This window comes from Megachile rotundata, chromosome 10, assembly GCF_050947335.1.
Source record: "Megachile rotundata isolate GNS110a chromosome 10, iyMegRotu1, whole genome shotgun sequence".
In the NCBI taxonomy this organism is placed as follows: Eukaryota; Metazoa; Arthropoda; class Insecta; order Hymenoptera; family Megachilidae; genus Megachile; species Megachile rotundata.
Window position 1 is genome coordinate 7,491,547 of NC_134992.1, and position 21,984 is coordinate 7,513,530.

The window sequence follows — 21,984 nt, forward strand, 5'->3', positions numbered from 1 at the left end:
AGATGCGCTTTTATAAAAACCATGAGTAACTAAAAGAATTTTTTCATAATATAATTAATTTCCTTGCTTTCGATGAAATGTTACAGGCGGTATATGCTGGTCTTCTATAAGTAACGGTCGTTGTAAGGAATTATTATCGCAAGGCGTAACGAAGGAACATTGTTGTGCGTCAAACGCTGAAGCAGCAACCGCGTATTCTGAGGAGGACCTCGATAGCGGAAGTCTCTTTTTTTGGCGAGTCCTGGGAGGAGGAGTGCAGTGTCGTCCTTGCAGAGGTAAATAATTTCATCTCAAATTTTGTTAATATTCTCCAAATCTCTGTCTTTTCAAATTACTGTATTCTTCAAATTTCTATATTTCTCAATCACTACAAATTATATCTTTCAAATTTTTATATTTTTCAATGACTGTGCTCTTCAAATTTCTGTATTTCTTAATCCCCATATTCCTCAATAGATTACACTCTTCAAGTCTCTATATTTCCCAATTACTATATGCTTCACATCTCTATATTTCTCAACCCTTATATTCTCCAAATCTCTATATTCCCCATTCTCTACATCCTCCGAATCTCCATATTTCCCAATACCTATATTCTCCAAATCTCTATATTCCCCAACCTCTATATCTTCTAAATCTCTATATTCCCCAATCCCTATTCTTTCCAACACCTACATCTTCCAAATCTCTATATTCCCCAATCCCTATACTTTCCAACTACATCTTCTAAATCTCCATATTTCCCAATACCTATATTCTCCAAACTCTATCTTCCAAATCTCCACATTCCCCAATCTCTATATTCCCCAACCTCTATATCTTCCAAATCTCCACATTCCCCAATCTCCATATCTTCCAAATCTCCATATTTCCTAATCTCTATATTTCCCAGCCTCTGCATCCTCCAAAACTCCACATTCTCCAACCTCCACATCTTCCAAATCTCTATACTCCCCTATCCCTATACTTCCCAACTACATCTTCCAAATCTCCGTATTTCCCAATACCTATGTTCTCCAAATCTCTATATTCCCCAACCTCTATCTTCCAAATCTCCCTATCTTCTAAATCTCCATATTTCCTAATCCCTATATTCCTCAGCCTCTACATTTTCCAAACCTCCACATTCTCCAACCTCCACATCTTCCAAATCTCTACACTCCACAATCCCAATACTCTCCAAATTTCAACATCTCCCATTTTCTCACATATACACCACAGTTTTCCTCTGTAAAATCTTGAAATAATAAATCTGCATATAAGCACAGTATTGATTCGTAATAAGCAACTCGCTCGGGTCTGGCCAATTGCTTGTTACGAATCAGGTATACTATATATTATTCAAATTTCACCACAGCCGATCAGTTTACCTTGACAGATTCCAGTTATAAGTCTAATAATATGAAATTATTTTGTTTCGGATAGAAAGCTGCAAAGAAGTAAGGTGCGAAGAAGGGAAAAAGTGTGTGGTGCGCAAAGGTAGACCAAGGTGCGTGTGCAGTCCAGAGTGTAAAGCTCCCAGAGGAGGAGGTCCGGTCTGCGGGACGGACGGGAAAAGTTACAAAAATCTGTGCAGACTGAAAAAACGAGCTTGCAAGAAGGGAAGCCACGAGCTAGCGGTTGCCTATAACGGCCACTGCCAAAGTGAGTATGTATGAATGAGATGGAATCATTATCAATAGATCGTGGATGTTTATGCATTCTTAATCCTAGATTTACGGACTTTCAATGACCACTGATAGTTAAATTTAAACTATATTACAAAAATAAATAATACATGAGGTATAAAAATAAATAAATAAATAAATAGAGCATAAATTATAAAAATAAAGAAATAGAATATAAATTATAAAAATAAAGAAATAGAATATAAATTATACAAATAAATAAATGATGCATGTACTATCTTATACAATTAATATTCGACTTATTAAATAAAAATTTTTGAACACAAAGTTTGAGGGATTTTCTTTACGCCATGTATTAATTTCTTAGAGGGTGAGATTTAATTTTTGTTTTTCGAGCTGTTCTTATAAACACACGTTTTAATGGAAGCTTCTTATTAATTTTCGTAATTGAAAATTGGAAATTTAAAAGCTTAATAGTGTTTTTAGTGGGTTCCGTAAATCTAGTGTTAATGTAGTGCTTTGTATAATGCACCCTTAGTTCTAAGTTGAATATAAAATTTAAAAAATACATAAATCATGGGTAAAACCTGAAACTAAATGTTAGAATGAACATTTTTATCTTCTTAAAAATCAACACATCTTGGGTCAATCACATAAAAAATATCAGTAATTGAACACTAAATCTATTAAAAGCAATTAAAGTGAACATTTAATAAGCTTCATATTTCGACATACAAAGTTTAAGTTAACTTTTCCGAAGTCCATGTAGATTTCCATCGACACAAAGAATTAATTATATTAATTTACTTTTTATCGTTCTTTTAATTATTTACTTATCGTTCGCTTATTGATTCTTAATTCGAAAATAAGGGTGCATTACACACCAGTAGATTTAGTGTTACAGTAGAAAACTTGGTGTATAGTTTAAGCGTTAAAGGGGCGGAAATCATCGACGCATCACACTGAGGTTAAAACGGGAAATTTGAATTAGATAGTTTTAACATTGAAAGAGTAATTATCATATTAGTACCAAAATGTCATAATAGGGTCAAAAACTTGATGTGTAGTCATCATTCAAATAGCAAACTTGAAGTGTAGTTTCAGAGTTAAAATAGAAATCTTGAATTCTATAGTTGCAGCATTGAAAGGATGATAAAGGATGGCGTATCTATCACGTCAGTGTTAAAATAGAATACTTGATGTACAGTTTCAGCTGCAAAGGTGTGGATAGTTATCGATATTCATCATTAGTTATCATTTATCATATTAGCCTTAAAATAAAGAATTTGAGGTTAACTTTGACGTTTAAATACTAAGCTTGAGAAGTAGTTTCAATGTCAAGGTAGCAAACTTGTGGTGAAGCCTTATCACTAGAACTCAACGTGTTCTTTCAGCGTTAAAAAGATCACAAAACTTGAGATATAGTTTCATCATTTAACCAAAAGACTCGTGGAATAATTTTAGCATCAAAATAAAAAACTTGAAGATGTATCTTTAGAGCGAAAATACAAAGCTTGAGCTCTAACATGAAAATACAAATCTTGAGCTCTAACGTGAAAATACAAAGCTTGAGCTCTAACGTGAAAATACAAAGCTTCAACTCTAACGTGAAACTACAAATCTTGAGTTCTAACATAAAAATACAAAACTTGAGCTCTAACATAAAAATACAAATCTTGAGCTCTAACATAAAAATACAAATCTTGAGCTCTAACGTGAAAATACAAATCTTGATCTCAAACATAAAAATACAAAGCTTGATAGTCTTAGCAAAAACTCAAAGGACTCATAGTTTTAGCATGAAAGGGGTGGTAGTCATCGACTCATCTATCACAGGGGCGGTTTACGACTGTGCGTAATAACGTGTAAAGTGTCGAGCAGGTTCGTGCGCACGGGTCCGTTGCGGCCAAGGTCGGAGCTGCCTGTTGGACCAGAACCTGAGCCCGCACTGCGTGAGGTGCGCCCGCAGGTGCCCCCAGCCGCCCCCGCAACAACGAGCCGTCGCACGCCCCGTTTGCGGGGCCGACGGAAACACCTACAAGAGTGCCTGCCACCTGCGACTCGCCGCCTGCCGCGCAGGTCGCGCCATTCCCGTCGCCTATAAGGGCCACTGCAAACGTGAGTCTCTCTCTTTCTTTTTTCTTTTTTTTATTCTTTTCTTTCGCTTTTTATACCTTTCTTTCTTCCTTTATCTTCACCTCGAAGATACGTACAGTCAACAGCAAATCTTCCCTTACGGAAAATGTGTGGGTGAGAAAACGATTTGTGGTTGTTCATTTTTGGGATGCGGTGAGGGATGGCGGGGTATTGGAACTTGAGGGGGTTGGGTTTTGGGGATATGGAGATTTTGGGGTGTTGGGATGTTGAGATTTGGGGATGTGAGGATTTTGGATATGGAAGTGTTGGGATATTGCGATATTGGGACTTGGGGATTTAGGATTTTGAGATATTGGGATTTGGAGGTATTGGGATTTGGAGGTATTGGGACTTTGAGATATTGGGATTTGGAGATATTGGGATTTGGAGATATTGGGACTATGAGATATTGGGACTTGGAGATATTGGGATTTGGAGATATTGGGACTTGAGAATATTGAGATTTGGAGATATTAGGATTTGGGGATATTGGGACTTGAGGATTTGGGATTTGGAGATATTGAAATTTAGGAATGTTAGGATATTAGAATTTTGGGATTTGGAATATTGGGACTTGGGAATATTAGAATTTGGAGTACTGGAATTTGGAGATATCGAGATTTGGGGTATTGGGATTTGAGGTATTGGAATTTGGAGTAATTGGGACTTGAAGATATTAGAATATTGGAATTTGGAGATATTGAGATTTAGGGATATTAGGATATAGGGGATATTAGAATTTTGAATATTGGAATATTGAAACATTGGAATATGTGGATTATTGAGACTACTGAAACTATTGATGGTTATCGAGACTTGAGAATATTAGGATTCAGAGATATTAATATTTGGGGACATTCCAACTTGAGGATATTGGGATTTGCTGATATTAGCATTTAAAATTTATTAAAATGATATCAATGTCCTAATAAATATATTGAGATATTGGAATTTGGAGACTGCAAATTTTGAAAATTTACGAAATGATGAAAATACTTTCAGAAAACGAGGAATTTCAAGACCTAAGGATTTATGAGTCGAGAAATTTGAAAATGTAGAAATTTTAGAATTTAGGGATTTAAAAATTAGGAAATTTGAATATTTCAAAATACTTGAATTTGAAGAACTCTTTCAAAAACTTAGTAATTCTCCAAATGCTCAACATTTAAAAAATCAAAAGTCCTTAAATTTCAAATTTGAATTATTTCACTAAATCAAGATTTCTAAAAGTTTAAAATTATAAAATGTAGAAACAAGAAAATTCTAGAATGAGAAAAATTGTCATGTTTATATGTATATGTCGTCATCGAAAGAAGAGCTTTGTTGCAGCCGAGTGTACTTCTCTCGCTCGCTCACAGCCCTTCGACTTCGTGGTCCGTTGTTTCCCTTCCTTCGTTCCTTCGCTTTCCGAACCCTTCTCTCTAGCCACTGTTTGCCTTTTCTTGGCCTTCTCTTTGCCCTCTCTTTCGCCTTCTCCCCGTGACAAAGGCTTTTTAGTCGGTTTCTCGACGCAGCGGTGCGCAACCGTACCTTAACCTGCCATCGTATTGTAAACACAGGAAGTTCCCAAAAATATCATTGTATTAGAGCTTTGGAAAGGTTTGCAAACCTAAACGTTCGAAAACTTGTAAATTTTCAGATTTTTGAAAATTGTAAATTTGAAATTTTCGGAATTTTACTTGTTTGCAATATTTGAGATGCTGCTAATTTGGAAAATGTGGAAAATTTTAGGAATTGATGAAAGTTTTGAATTTTATGCATTTGAGTGTTTGAGAATTGAGAAATTTAGATTTTTGATATTTGAGAAATTTGAAAAATTGTAGATTTGAAAATTTGAGAAATTTTAGAAATTCAGAAATTTGAGGAATTTGAAAAATCTTAGATTTTAAAATTTGAGAAATTTCAGAAATCTGAGAAGCTTGAAAAATTAGAGCAATTTGAGAAATTTGAGTAATTTGACAAATTCGAGAAATTTGAATAATTTGAGAAAGTTGAAAATTTGTAGATGTGAAAATTTTGAAGTTTGCAGTTCTGCAAATTTGAGAATTTGAGATTAAAAATTCAATGCTAAATGTCCCTAATGATCTACATTGTGTGTCTGGCCACGTATTGCTGATTCTACTATTTTACACTCCACTCGTACCACTGCCACTTAACATGTATGATTTCTTGCTACCATAAATCTTTCTGTTATCTAATCTACAATATGAACTTCAATCAATCAAATATGTGTAGATGTAGACGTTCATTTCGCAAACTCATTTGAAAATGATATCCATCTTATATCGACGATCTATAAATCATCGAACTGCATACTATTTTACTAATCTACTTTTCGCAACAGAGTACACAGTCTCCCACTTTATTTCACAAGAAAGTAAATAATAAATGATCTTATACAAATAATTTATTTAGTCATTTAACCCCATCAGGGATTTCTTAAAATTCAATTAATATTTTTGTAAAAATGCATATAAATATTTTTTATAAATAAATCATAAAATAAATTTAAATCATAAAAGTTAAGTATAAAAGATACTTAACAAAGTATCGTACATAAAATAGAAGAATATCAAATACGATATAAACAGTAATATCCACATATGTGGACATATGTGGCGTCGATGAATTTAAGAACTGAACGTCGACGTATGTGTAAACATCCTTGAAGAGGTTAATACGAGTTTTTGATCGTTGATGAACATTTTTGTACCATTATATCGTTAAATTGGTGTAGTTGGAGGTTGAATTCCTCTACGAGAATTGCATGTGTCTTGCACTTTCTTTCGAAGGTACTACCTGTTGCTTCTCACGTGAAAGAGCGATTAAGCGCAGGAAAATGGGTGTTCAGCATGGGGTGCCTTTTATAAAGCCTGGTGAGACCGGTGACTAAGAAATGTCCCATTAGAAAATACATAACAACGTTACTTTGTTTAAATTAGTATCCATCATCGTGACCACAGAAATATCATACTTCTGTTATTGTTATTCCCATATTAATATATGCTTACGCAAATTTGTACATTTTTAAAAATATCGAATTTCTGTAGATTTATGAAAATATAAAATTCATGTAAATTTATAAAAATATAGAATTTTTATTCTTATTCTGTCATCCTATAATATTAATGAATTGTACAAAAATAATTATGAGTCCTCTAAATATTTTTTAATGTTAATTGAATAATAAGGAATATGAAAATCCATAGATCACCATTTAATGTTTTATATTATGAAGTATACGTAAACTCTAAATAACTAAATAAGTTTCAATATAATTTTCTAAGTAATGAAAAATGTTTTAATTTAATTTTCTAAACGATTGAATACATTCTAATTTAATTCTATAAACGACGAAATATTAATTCAGTTTTCTAAACGAGAGAATCTTAATTCAACCTTCCAAATGAAATAATAATACACTTCCTATTGACCGGAACAATTTCGCCCCAACTTTTAAGAAGTATTTCTAAAATTTCGATTAAAACCGAAAATAATCGACAAACTCGAAAAAAGTATGCGAGTACGCGACCGTCCAAACTGGAAACAGACACGGATGCGTATCCTTTATTGTTCATTCACGAGAAGAAAAAGGAAACCCGCGAGAGCGCCGGTGGAAAAAGAAGCAAGCAGGAAAGGGTGAAGGACGTGGAGGACGTTGAAAAAAAGTAAGAAAAGAGAAAAGCGAGGAAAAAACAAGGGAGAGGGAAAGTTCAGTTCATTGGCGAGCAGCCGAGTAGCCAGACTGCTGCTGCTTTGCATCGGAATGTACCTTATTGTTGTCTGGTTTGCATGGTGCCGAATTCTTCTGACAGGTGCCATAAAGTCACCGAGAGAAGTTATGTCCAAACAAGAGATGGCAACGAATAATAAAACGCTATCGTACCTGCTGAAATAGCCTTTCGACCTCGCTTTTCCACTGAAACTGACTTTCCGTTATTTATTCCGTCTCCTGTCTCTTTTATTGATCAGGAGAAAGTTACAATTCCAGCTAGATATCGAACTATCCGGCTGTTGTTAAATGGAACCACAGAATTGATTCTTATATCTTCAACAAGGATTTGGTAATTTGGCAACGTTGGGTTTTAGGGAATTTGGGAATATTGATGTAATTTGGGGAGTTTGGTATCTAGAGATTTGGATATATGGAAAATTTGGGGTCTCGAAATTTTGGGATTTTGAGATTTGACATATAGGGATGGTGGGATTTGGGGATTTTGGGATTTGTGGAATTTTGGGATCTGAGAAATTTAAGATCTGCGGATTTTGGGATCTGGGAAATTAAAGATCTGGGGATTTTAGGATTTAGGGATTTGGGTGATTTTGGGATCTAGGGATTTTTTAGATCTGGGGAATTTTGGGATCTTGGGGATTTTTGGATCTAGGGATTTTGAGGCCTAGAAATTTTGGAATCTAGGGATTTTAGGGATTCGGGGGATTTTGAGATCTAGGGAATTTTGGCATCCGGGGGGTTTGGAGATCTAGGGATTGTGAGTTCTAGGAATTTGGGAATCTAGGGATTTTGGGATCTAGGGATTTTTGGGATTTTGGGATCGAGGGATTTTTGGAATTTTGGGATCGAGGGATTTTTAGATCTCGGGGAATTTTGGGATCGAGGGATTTTTAGATTTCGGGGAATTTTGGGATCTGGGGGGTTTTGGGGATCTAAGGATTGTGGGATCTTGAAAATTTTGAGATCTAGGGAATTTTGTGATCGAAGAACTTTGGATGTAGGGTTTTCAGGATCTAGAAATGTCGGGTCTAGGGATTGCGGGATTTGGTGCTATAAGAATGTTACGATCTAGGGATTTTTGAATTTATGAATTTTAGAATTTATAGATTATGAGGTTTAGGCATTGCAAAATTTGAAAGATCAAAACTTGAAGAATTAGAATATGCAAAAATTTAGAAATCAATAAATTCTAGATTGTAAAAATACCAAAAAAGGAATATAAAAATTTCGAAACTCCTAAACTCGCGAGTTTCAATATTTCTAAATTTGCCAATTGAATCTTCGAAACTTGAAAACCGCACGTAAATCTCCTAAACTCGGAAATGAGATCTGCAAGTTCGCTGGTTTCAAAACAGCTGCATTTTCCCTGCCATTTAACACGCGGTTCGTTCACCTGCATTGTCCAGAAACTGCTAACCGACGAAAGTATCGCGCAAACACGCCGGCACCTCGAGTTTCAACAATGTTGGACATTTTTATTAGTACAACACTGTCTCCGTCGCCGCGTAAACGTCTTTAGCGCCGATCGATCGCGAATCGAGGCGTCAACTGGCGGAAATCTATTCGTCGCTCGACAATTGTCATTTTCCCCGGCCTTCGAAATGTCGGAGAAACGTACGAATTCGAGGAAACGTAAAGGTGAAAGAACAAAAAAAAAAATTGCAAAAAAAAACAAGAGAAACATCGGGAGGCAATTGCAAGATCGTTCCAGGAAGTTCATCGACCGGGACGCGATCTGCCTGGCTGCGAGAGAGAAAAAAAATGATAAAAAGAGAGAAAACTGTCCGAGCGAGGGAGAAAGAAACGACAGTGAAAGAGGGAGAGATAAAGGAGGGGGAGAGACAGAGAGGAGAGAAGTATCGTTTTCTGCGTATTTCTTTAAAACAAGTCGCAATAAACTGTAACTTTGCACGTAAGATCGACAGTTGTATCGACAGTTATATACTTTCATTTGCAACATGGTGTGATTCTTCAAAAATGCTCTTACGATTCGTTTTGCACTTCGAGTACTTCGTATGCATCGAGGTAAGATCGAGAGAAGCATAGAACTTTCTTCAGGGTTGAGCGACAGCGTTGCATTGTAATTAACCCCTTGACTGCATAGTTCTTTTATTAGAATCCGCGAGATGATAGGGTTTTGATGGGAAGCGCTTACGTTACTTCTCAGAGGGCATAGTTGAAGAATCTTTCGAATTTAACGGTTGAAAATTGTACAGACTATGGAGAATGTAATTTGTCTTCGAGTAGAATTTATGAAGATACGGTAGAATTTTCTTGGGTTGCAATTTTAGTAACGACTTTCTTGCATGCGATTTGTCGCCATTATAGGAGGCGGATTAGAGGTTTTATATTTATTTTGCTTGAGATTAGGAACATTTTCAAATTATCAACTGATTAAATTAGCAAAATGTGGATTGATCAAATGACTGAATGATTAAATGATTCATTGATCAAATTATTAAATTATCAGATTGTCAAATCCTGAAGTTAGTAGATTATTAGGTTATTAGATTATGATATTATCACATTACAAATTGATAGATTGATAGATTGATAGACTGATAGATTGATAAATTGTTAAATAATCAAATTATCTGGTTATCAAATTATCAGATTATCAAATTATGAAGTTATCAGATTATCAAATTAACAAATTATCAAAACAGTAGATTATGAAATTGTCCAATTGTCAAATTGACAGAATGACAAATTGATAAACTTTCAAATTGTAAAGTCTTGAAATTCTAAAATTCCACAAATTCTTCAAATTCTTCAAATTCTTCAAATTCTTCAAATTCTTCAAATTCTTCAAATTCTACAAATTCTTCAAATTCTACAAATTCCACAAATGTCACAAATTTTACAAATTCTCATACTTCTTAAAATTCTCCAAATGCTATAAATTCTATAAAGTCTAAAAATTTCACAAATTCTTGAAATTCTTGAAATTTTTGAAATCCTTGAAATTCTTGAAATTCTTGAAATTCTTGAAATTCTTGAAATTCTTGAAATTCTTGAAATTCTTAAAATTCCCCAAATTCCCCAAATTCTACAAATTCTACAAATTCCCTAAATTCCCCAAATTCCCCAAATTCCCCAAATTTTATAGGTTCTTCAAATTCTACGAATTCTAGTTCAATAGTCCTAAGGTTAAAGTTAATCTTGTAAAATTAACCTTTTAAAATTAAAAAATTCTCAAATTTTCAAAAATGCTAATCTGAAAATTACTAATATTTCCTAGATAAATAGTATCACAATACTACTAAATAGTATCTAATCAAAATTTCATCTTATTTCAATCTGGTCTATCTTTCTAAAAATTTGAAATAACGTTATTCTTCCAGTAGCACCACAAATACCCTTTAAAATCGCCTTTGACAAAATACCAAAAATGTGACTAACCAATTAAAGACAGTATTTCCTCCATTCCACATACTTTCAGTACAAACAATTATTTGCAACCGTCTCACACACGTGTCACATAAAAAGATAAAAAAAATAAACCTTGTTCTCTGCATTCAAAAGAGCTCATCTCGACGAGTGCATAATAGGTGTCGCAGTAAGATCGCATTAGATTATGTTCCTCATCTTCTGCTGTGAAATGCAGTCCGAAGATGCGTCGGAGAAAATCTGCACGTTCGTTTTGGACGTGGAACGGTTTGTTGTTTCGTGTGTTCCCGATTTAGATGCTCGTTATGTTCCATCGAGGAGTCCGCGGATCTTCGATGAAGAGCACCGGACAAGTTATCGAGCGGGAATGAAAATAAGTCTCCGAGACGTTTGTTATTTTAGAAGCCATCTAGATTTGCATAATTTGTGGATCAAGCCGTTGGATCTCTCAAGCGATCCTCCAAACGGTCAGCGTCTGCAAATTCTCTCATTCTTTTTTCCCAGTATTTTGGTAACCTATCGTTATGGCTACGGTGCATGAAACAACAGGAAATACGGAGCCGATGTTGAGCATAGTTGAAATTAGACTGAACATGATTTTACCGAACTGTTTCACTTACATTCCTCGTTAATTCGTGTAATGGTCGTTTATAGAATTGTATGAAATTTTTGCTCAAATATGAAAATGTAAAATATGTATTTTATGTAGGATGTATTTAAAAAAATGTAAAATATGAATTTTTTTATAAAATGTCTTTTAAAAAATGTAATATGTGTACTTTATATAAAATGTCTTTTAAAAAATGTGACACATGTATTTTATATAAAATGTATTTTAAATAAAAATATAAAATATAATACTTATTAATTATAAAATATAATATTTACTACTACATTTAAACATACATTTAAAACATGTCTACATATCTACATTTCAAACATCCAACCAAAAAAGTTTAAATAAAAAAATTGTTTTGTAATAAAAATCCATTACATAAAAATTTATCATAACAGAATTCTAATATATAATTATCAAAGTCTTTCTGTATATGAACTATCTTGTTTATTGTCGGCGTGAAAAATAGTGAGGTTAGAATCGCACGTCAGAAAACGCAAGAAAAATGGCGACGTTGACAACCCGTTTAATCTTGCAGAGAATAAAAAATTTATTACTGTGGTTTGTAATATGACTATAAATAGCTTTTCTTTTACAAGTATACGCTTTCGATTTTAAGACGGTATGAGCTAACAGAATCGTTCGCAGACGATAAATAAATATTTTAAGAGAACATCACGTAAGGGAGTTCTTTAAAATCGTTACACAACTGATTTATACACGCGAGACGTTTAAATGCCAAACACTGCGTTACGAAGGATTTCGATTTTCTAAGAATCCGTTGAACCGTTTTAAAAATAGGGAATTTTCGGGTTTGAATGCGTTTGTTTTTGAAATGCCCACCATCCACCCACGTGGGAGATTAGTCATGTTAAAAGTTAGTCACATCTTGTTCTAGAAAATACTCGGAAATTGTGCTACGTCATAACGAATTAAACGCTTTCGCATAATTTTGTTTACTCGAAGTACGACTCAAAAAAATTTGCATAATTTTGGTCTCTTGAAGGACTCATCAAATTTTGATATTGAGATCATGAAAACATTTATTATAAATATTATTTGTTACTAAAAAGAATTTTAACGAATATTAAAACTCGGTGTACACAAAAATCTTGTACATGTTTCATAGAATGTTACAACTTATTTTGCCAAAAATAAAATAGACTGCTTAACCTGTTAAGATGGAATTGAGATTCCCAAATAGGTTGACATAGAGATCATCAAGGTTTTAAGTAAAACTTTTGCAACACGAAAGTCTTTTACTAAGAGTTAACTACTGGAAGATCTTTAACTATTGGAATTATGAGATTTAATTTTTAATTTTTAATAAAACACATGTCAAATCTTTTCGATGCAAGTACTGTACCTTTAAGTACTGTTAGACACGGTGCCTGTTAGACTGTTAGACTACTGTTAGACATTGTTAGACCTCTTCTCCCCTGTTCTTGAAAGATCCCACACTTTATCAATACTTTTGCATACTGATCAATCGTCAACAATGTAGTTTGCCTAATTAATGTAACGAACTGAAAATAATAATTCTTCCATAAATCAACCATCTGCTTGAAACAACCTAATAGAACTTGTCCTAGGACCTACCAATGAATCACAGACAGAGAACAACAGCCCTTAGACCTCGCATTTAGAACCTTCTTCCAAATTCGTTATCAGAATAGTACATTCGTCTTCTACATAAAACTTCAGATCCCAGGTACCATAAAAGACCAGCGTCCCCCAAAAATAAAGTATTTCACAGAAACCTTGCGGTTTCATTCTTTTTTTACTGCGGTTCAAAATCGTACAAGGAAATTCCAAGACGTAGAAAGTTGAACGTAGGCCATCGGCGTTTCGTCAATGATCCTCGAAGAGAATATAGACGGTCAGGATAATAAACGATTCGCAGGCGAGGTGTTAAGGCTAGAAGTATCCCTTTCGGGGAACTCTTGGCGTAACCGCCTTGGTGAGGACAAGCAAGAATACACAACATTGTTGCAGAATTTTACCTTTTCTTTCACGCCCATAGTTAATTAAACCCTTTGTTCTACATTGACCACACTCATTATACTACAGTTCATCAAATTTATTTATCAAGACTTGTATTTTCATCGCAATTGAATTTTGTGCTCACTTCCAATTATCTTCACATTCAAAGATCGTTGAATACGTCTTTAACTACTCATTTTTCTCTATTCAGATCTTATCTTCAGATTATAGCAATAATTAGTCATTTGTGTATGACGCAACTGCCTAGAAAATTGTAGGTTAAGAGGTTAACTTTTCAATCAATTGTACCTCATATATCTCACAATCAGTTATATAACTCGGTTATTACAGTCGGAAAATCACGTTGATAGTCATTTGAGTGTGACATTAGTATGTTTAGGCTTGTATAAGTAACTAGGAAGGACCGTGATATGAAACAAGACTGAAAAATACTCTCTTTATTTTGTAGCATGTTATTACGTCCATAATTACAACAGTACTCAGCAAAACGTTGGCTGCGAGGACACCATGGCCCTTGACGACTACTCATTGCCCTTTTGGCCTCGAAAAACTCTCCCTAAGGGGTTGTCTACACTAACCAACCGCCAACTGGTAGCCTTGCCAGTAGGTAGTCAAATTTTTCAGTTCCTTACTTTTACTGTATCAAGTCTATCGTGGGTGCTTTCTTACCTTGTCATCTTATTCCAGCAATAAGTTTGGTAAACATAAAATAAGAAATGTAAAAATTTGACTATCTATTAAAAAAACTACTAATAAGATACTAGGATATTAAAGACAGTCCTTTACGACTAGGAAGGTCCTCCCACAAAACACATATGACCTGGCCATTTTGTACTGTTGACTCCGTCCTAATATTTGCGGGCGCGAGTCATAGGGCGATATCCCTGGAGGGCAAGCTTGCGATTGTAGAACCGTCATCACAAACTCTTGGTAACTAGGGCAAAAGTTCTAAAGGAATCGCACCCTCTGGCGCAAGCCTTCAATTTGAACATCTACAAAAATTATTCTATTTGTTTTAGAAATCTCCCCTAGAAATCACAATAGTTTCGGTGAAGTATGGTGTAGTAAAAGTGTAAATTGATGAAAGAAATTTTATTTTATATCCTCGATCTAAACTCGAAATTTTCTAGCCTCCCACTCCTCAGTGAAGATTAAATCCCTGCCGATTCGCGGATCGCAATAAAACTCTATTAGATTTCGGTGGAGCGATGGCGAACGCTGATCGATACACGCCGAATTCCTCGAGTCGCCAGTTATTTTTAGTCGAAGGAGCCCGTGGAAGGGGCCCGTAAGTGTCGTAAACGTAAAAGACCGTGTGTCCCGACTTCCAAACATGCACACGCGTTGCGTGGGCGCGTTCTCCTGCATGCGTGCGTGAGTGGTTGCGTACGGTGAACGACCGGAGGGCAAGGACGCCACAAGGACACGCCCTTACACGTCCGCACGCCTTCTCTTGCACGTGCACGCGTGCCAGCCCTTTTCAACGTCGCCGATCATTCTTCTATTAGTTCCTGGTAACTAGGAGCACGTGCTTACCCTTCGTACTTCTCTTTCGTTACTTCAGGTTTCAATTTTCTTAATTATACTACACTTTTCGGAATTTTTATACTCTTTTGTATTCTTCGTTAAAATGATCATTGATTCCCTGCTTTTACTTTGACTGACACGTCATGTGTGACGCTTATATTTTCATGAAAATTTGTCACATACACACTGTTGCAATATACATGGAGAACATGTATTTTACTAGATATATGTATTTTATGGAGAACTTCCTTTATATCTATTTTGCAAATGAAAGAGTTGATCGGTAATAAAAATTAAGGGGTGCAAAGGGTTAAAAGTTTTGTTCCATTATAGTGTATAATATTTCACTCTTGTAAGGATAACTTTGCAAAAGTTCTTCTGGGTGAAAATTATTATAACTTACAATAAATGCAAACTCCAATCTCTATTCATATAATTTACCACTCACTTTGTGATCAATGATGATAACTTTGTGAAAATATCAATTTTTGAAAACTGAAAAAAGAATGGTCTTCAATTTTTGTTCAGAAGAAATGTATAAAATTTCATTAAACTGTTCATGCACTTTTAATAATTTTTCTATAGTAACCATATTTTAAAACTGAAAAAAGAAGGAAGTCTTCAATTTTTGTTCAAAAGAAATGCATAAAATTTCATTAAACTGTTCATGCACTTTTAATAATTTTTCTGTAGTAACCATTTTTTAAAACTGAAAAAAGAAGGAAGTCTTCAATTTTTGTTCAAAAGAAATGCATAAAATTTCATTAAACTGTTCATGCACTTTTAATAATTTTTCTAAAGCGACCATTTACATTTGGTGGATATGAAGCAGCAATTTAAAAAGAATTTCGAGGATACAATATTTGCAGTAAGCAATCGATTTCACGGAATATGAATCCATCAGAGCGTAACATCCCGTTTCATATTTTTCTTTACCCATTTCCCAACCGACCTGTTGCTTTTGTACCCACATTTCTGTTCACAATAACACGCTCGCAGTTGGCACGGCTTTTCCTCCTGTTATACCGCAATAACTATATTCCCGTATCGATCCGTTTCCTCTCGCGTTCAACCTTCCTTCATTATCTCACGACAATTATACACGCGTGTCAATCTTTTTCCGCGCGGTACCGGTTCTTCTATTATTTTGCGATAACTATACACGAACGAGTACTAGTTTCACGCTTCCGCCGCCGGAAGAACGAACGTGCGACCGGCAAACAACCGGAAATTCGACGATAATTAACCCGAGCACCGGTAAAGAAGTTAGCTGACTACCGCGAGAAAAGCTCGTTTCATTTTTCACTCTTCTTCGATTTCATTAACGAATGGTGAAGCATATACGTATACCATGCTCTTCGTTAGAAGGATACAGTAAACTACGTTTCTGACTCATAAAAATATGTAGGGTTTCATTAACTCTGTTGTGAGGCAGTTTTTCAGTTATTTTTATTTCGTGACGCGAGAAAAATTTGAAGGGGTCAATTATTTGGTTCGAGAAGACATTATGGTAATTTCATAAATTTCTATATTTTCTATTTTTTTTAATATGGATACTCATAATTTTTGTATACTTCATATTTTTGTATTTTGTAATTTCTGTATTCTTTTTCCTATATTTTCAAATATTTGTGTTTTCAAATTTTTGCACCTTCAATTTGTGTTTCTGAAATTTTATATTTTGCAATTTCTAGGTTCCCAAACTTTCACAACCCTAAATTTGTATATTCTCCAAATCTCTATTTCTGACGATTTGTATATTCCCTAAATCTCTACATTTTCTAATTTCTATATTACCCTATCCACATTTGCAGAAGTCCACAACCCTTAATTTCTATATTTCCAAATACATTTCCAAAATCTGCATTCCTTAACTTTTCTATTCACTAATTTCTAAGTTCTAATTTCTTATTATTTCAGTAAAAGTTTGTATTTCCAAATCTTCACATGTCCAAATTACTTCTTTATAATATAACAATAAATGAATATCGTGAATAATTAAATCTCATAATAGTTAATATTCTTCATAACATCGTGACGAACGCATAAATTTATATTCCCAACATCCATCATACCACGTATTAATATGTCAACAACGTCACGAAGAATACTAGGTAACTAATAATTACATTGCGGTCGTTTATGCATTTATGATAAATCAAAGTCTGCAAAGTAAACATAAATCATTTAATTCATAGCTTGTGCATCTCACAGACCACATGATTTATTTACATTCTCCAGACGTCAATACATTATAAATTCATAAATAACCGCGGTCCAGTAATAACACATTTTAGCAGACATTTATTAATTTATAACATATCCATAAATCGTTCTGCAAAATGTTATTTCTTTATCGTTGACAGAGTTTTGTGCAAATAATTTGAAAGCAAGATTTTCACGCAGAGATTTAACAAAATTTTATTCTGTATTTTTAACTTATTTTTTCTTTTGTAAAATCGCCATTTTTTTTAAAACCTATATGTTGTCAATTTAGATAATTTAAAAATTTCTATAACTGAGTGATTAATATTGACACTCAATAAATCAGATGTATTTTCTCTGTCTTCTTTGGTTTCTAGACTTTTGTGACTTCTATTTCTCATATTGGGGTTGTAATATAGTGATGTTTCTGACCTCTCAAATTTTAAGAATAAAGATAGTTTAAAGAGTTGGTAGATTCTCAAATGAATGTTGCAGATATTCTAAACTTGTCATGAGAAATTGGAACACAAGGATACAGGAAAAACATCCCTAGAATATTTTCTTCCTCCAGTCCTTTCGTTATGGCTGTCATCACTGCTGAGGACTCTAATGTGCTACACTATTGTTTCTGACCTCTCAGATTTTTATAATAAAAATTGTTTTAAGGGGTTGATAAATTTTTACAAGAATGTTACAAATGTTCTAAACTTGTCATGAAAAATTGGAACACAATGGATCACAATCCCTAAAATATTTTCTTCGTCTAATCCTTTCGTTGTGACTACCATCACTCTTGAGGACTTTAATGTGATTCTAATTTTGACCTTCAGATATTTAATCCTAACAAGAACGATTTCAAGAGTAATCAAATTCTTATAAGAACATTTGATTCGATATTTTGAACTTTTCAAACGAAACACAGAAAAGTGTCCTTAGAACATTTTCTTCTTTTAGTCCTTTCATTGTGTCTATCATCTCTGCTACGCCGATTTCAGCTATTCAGAATTAACGAGCAATTTCTCAGTATCCACTACGCAGATTTCAAAAATTCGTCTTTCGATCAATCATCCAGAGTGAAACTTGGCGAAAACCCATTATTTAACGGCGGACTGTAATGTCCGTATTTCAGAAATTCGTGCTACGGTTGATTTGTTCTGGCCGGCGTTAAACCTGCACAGGAAAGGGTATTTCAGGGTTCGACTGTAAAGGGATAATATTACAGGAAAGACGCCGCTGACACGTCCTCCACGATGCTCCACGCGCCATAAATCAACGACGAAACCGTGGATTATCCTCGAACGGCCTCGAGTTATACACTCGTTACACGCACCCTCTCACCTTTTCTGAACGCGTCGATTCTCTTAACGAGTTTTTGATTCAATATTTATGCATTGGTGGCTGCTAATCGAAAGAACGATCAGCTTCGGACAGCTCTCGGACAACCATGAGAACGTTCCTACAGAAACTTGCTCCATTTTAGTGTCTGGGTGAAATTTCACAGGGTGGAACTTTCAAGTTCGCGATATTAAATCGGTTTGAGGATGAAGTTTGTCTAACGAGACTTTTCTAATTATTTAAACGATGGTAGGATATTATTTAATATCCAAAATATATTCCGTGAAAATATTTTGGGTTTGAAGAGAGATTTTAAGGTTGTGTGATTTCGAACTCTTATGATTTGAAATGAAAATTATGGAAATATTTGAAAATGTGGAGTATGTTTTGCTATGTGAATGAAGGTTACAGAATTCGTTGCTTACACGATAAAAATATATTTTTGTTAATTTATTTATCTTCATGTTTTGTTCATTCATTTATGTTCAATTTTTGCTAATTCATTTTTATGTGATTTTTGATAATTCATTTATCTTCAATTTTGCTTAATTTATTTGTCTTCACTTTTTGCTAATTTACTTATATATAATTTTTGTTATTTTATTCACATCAAATTTTTGTAAAAATATAAGTGGTAGTTTAATGAGCTGCTTAACAATTTCAGCACAAATCCATTCAACTGAATTTTTTACAGTCTTTATTATTTTATTAAAATTCGTTACTTATAATAAAGTTTTTATACTTTTACATACTTCACTACTGATATGTTAATTTCTTCAATTATATAAAATACGAATTCATTGCATATTACATAATTAATTGTAAATTGTAAATCTGCCTTGAATGTCCAATTACAGAACCGCTATTTGATATAACTTGATCATATAAAAGCCTCCATAACTTATTTTATGTCATTGTAAACCTTGAAGTCCTCCAAATACGACCATGCATTAACGTTCGTAATCCAAAATGGCTGACTGTACAGTTACAGCAACCGATTACGTGCCTCTAAAGCCTGACACGATTTGATAGCATAAAACCGTCATATAACAGTAGTTGTCTATTATAAAGCTTGAAACTTTTCTAATACTACGTGTTTGTAATCCAAAATGGCTGACTACTGTTACAACGCCGATTACGTACCCAACACGATCTGATAGCACAAAATATAAAAAAATAATAGTATAAAGCTTGGAACCTCTCGAATAACCACGTGTTCATAATTCAAAATGGCTGACCACAATTAGAACACCGATTATCTACCTAACACGATTTGTTAGAATAAAATATAAAAAAATAATAGTACAAAGCTTGAGACTTCTCGAATAACCACGTGTTCATAATCCGAAATGGCTGACTGTACAGTTACAGCAAAGAATGAGCGATAGTACCTGGAGCAGAATGGCATAAAAATACGGTAAAATGTAAGTTTGAAACCGGTTAAAAACGGAGATGATCGGCTGGTATCTTTGATCCTCCGTTGGTGAACTTCATCTTTTATTCTCGGAACGACTTCCGTGATCCAGCATCGTCGAGATCAAAGGCGACCCTATCGCAAAGCTAGGCGCGCCATACAACCGTGCTGCATCGTCTCGCGATTCTATCTGCCTTCAGAAAGCATATTCCCTTCTTCTTCTTCTTCTTCTGCTCGTGTTCGATGCGATTCGCCTTCGTACTTCGGGGGAACAGGTGGGTCGCACGAGGTCAGACGTTTACCCGTCTGAGAAGAGGGTAGAGAGGAGACTGGTAGATGCAAAGAAGGTTGAGTACCTCGCACGAGAAGGCCTCGTGGCACGACTTTGCACGAGGTATGCCATTCGTACCGTCTTTTTCGACTGCTCGACGGTGCGACAAAGACACGCAACGAGTAACAACTGTTTGGAGAAGAGAGACGGAGAACGTCGACGACCGAGGGGTCCTGCATATGCAGGGAGGGAAAAAGGAGGAAGAGAAATATAGAGGGAGACCAGGGAGAAACAAGAAGACGAGAAAGAGGAAAAGAGGGCGGGAGATGACCAGAGAGGGAAGAAAGTTTAGAGCGGATTTTTAGGGCCAGTTTTTGGTGACATCCCTCAAAGTTCTTGAAATATGGCAAGTTCGATAAATGGAGAATGGTCGTTCATTTCACATGTGGATATCAGAGGAATATAAACCTAATCAGTCACAAATATCAATTAAACATAAACTGCTAAAAGTCCCAAGCCTTATCATTTAATTACATAAAAATTTCTTATGCATAAATTTCATTACAGAAATCGTCACAAAAATTTTCAGAATTTATTAAAAATCTAAAAAGCTATCGTCACAAGCCTCCGGATCCTCCAAAACTTTTCTATCATAACCATTTTGTATCTAAAGTTACCAGTTACCCTGAAACGAACCCTACGAAAAAGACAAAACTTGCAACACGAAGCATAACCATTATGCGATATCAAGCTTGCTATCTAAAACGGTCGAAACGTTATCAGCCGGAGGCTGAGAAACGCAGCGAAGCCTAAAGTTAAATATCTCGGTTGTCAACAAGGTAGTAGACTGTCACCTAAAAAGGCAGAAATTTTGCCCATCGACGACACCGGTGTTCGCGCGTTGTCACCTAAAAAGGTGGATATCTTGCCACTTTAAGGCGTAGAAACTTGGTCGGTTCGCGATGCAAAAATGTTAGAAAGGCAATACGGTGTTTGTATGGTGGTTCAGTGAGGCCACGCCTGTTCGCCCCACGCCGCGTTCTTTCACTTCGACCTTCCTTGCAGCGGTCGTTCGTCCTCGTGTTGCTCGATACTGTAAACAACCGGCGAAAAGAACCTTTGGCCGTATGCAAAGCGTGCAACGTCTCTGACTGGCTGTTCTACATATATTGCCGTGGTAACGGGCCGATGCGAGCTGCATTCGTCCCCGTCTCCGCCATGAAATCGGCCGTCTTCAGCAACGAGCGACGACGTAAACGCGGGACCAACCGGCTGCCCGAGAACCTTCCTGGTTCTTCAATATTCTGATCGAATAACTGTACACGCATCGTGGCCCGACCGGGAATCAACAGCCAACTCCTCGTTTTCCCTTCCTTATTTTCGTCGTCCTTATCGCGACCAACGGAAAACTCGGCTACCATCATAAATTTCGTTGTGATATCGATGATGCGACTTTCTACGGACTGAGATTCGTTCGCGATTAATCTCTTGTTGCATACCTTGGCTCTCTTTAGGTTAGGATACGTTATTTACATTTTAATTTTTTTTCTTTTACTTAGATTCTTCTTTTTTTGTGTTTAATTTTTAAGGCTTTGAATTTATTTCTTTTTAGGTTTGTGGAGATTTAGGTTGGGAATTTTAAGAATTTTTAATCTTGGAAGTTTTTATGTTTGCATGTTTGAGGATCTCTGCGTTCTCAAATATAATTTTGCAATTTTTATAGTA

The 21,984-nt window shown here is 35.0% G+C and overlaps 1 protein-coding gene across 1 annotated transcript in view; it reads left to right on the forward strand.

The window, feature by feature from the left end:
• LOC105662995 (follistatin-A) overlaps positions 1 to 21,984 on the forward strand; it is an 89,374-nt gene that overhangs the window by 43,624 nt on the left and 23,766 nt on the right. The window contains exons 3-5 of the mRNA XM_012289590.2: positions 87 to 275; positions 1,426 to 1,644; positions 3,510 to 3,746. Coding sequence (XP_012144980.1) covers positions 87 to 275; positions 1,426 to 1,644; positions 3,510 to 3,746 — 645 coding nt within the window. The remainder of the gene's footprint in view (positions 1 to 86; positions 276 to 1,425; positions 1,645 to 3,509; positions 3,747 to 21,984) is intronic.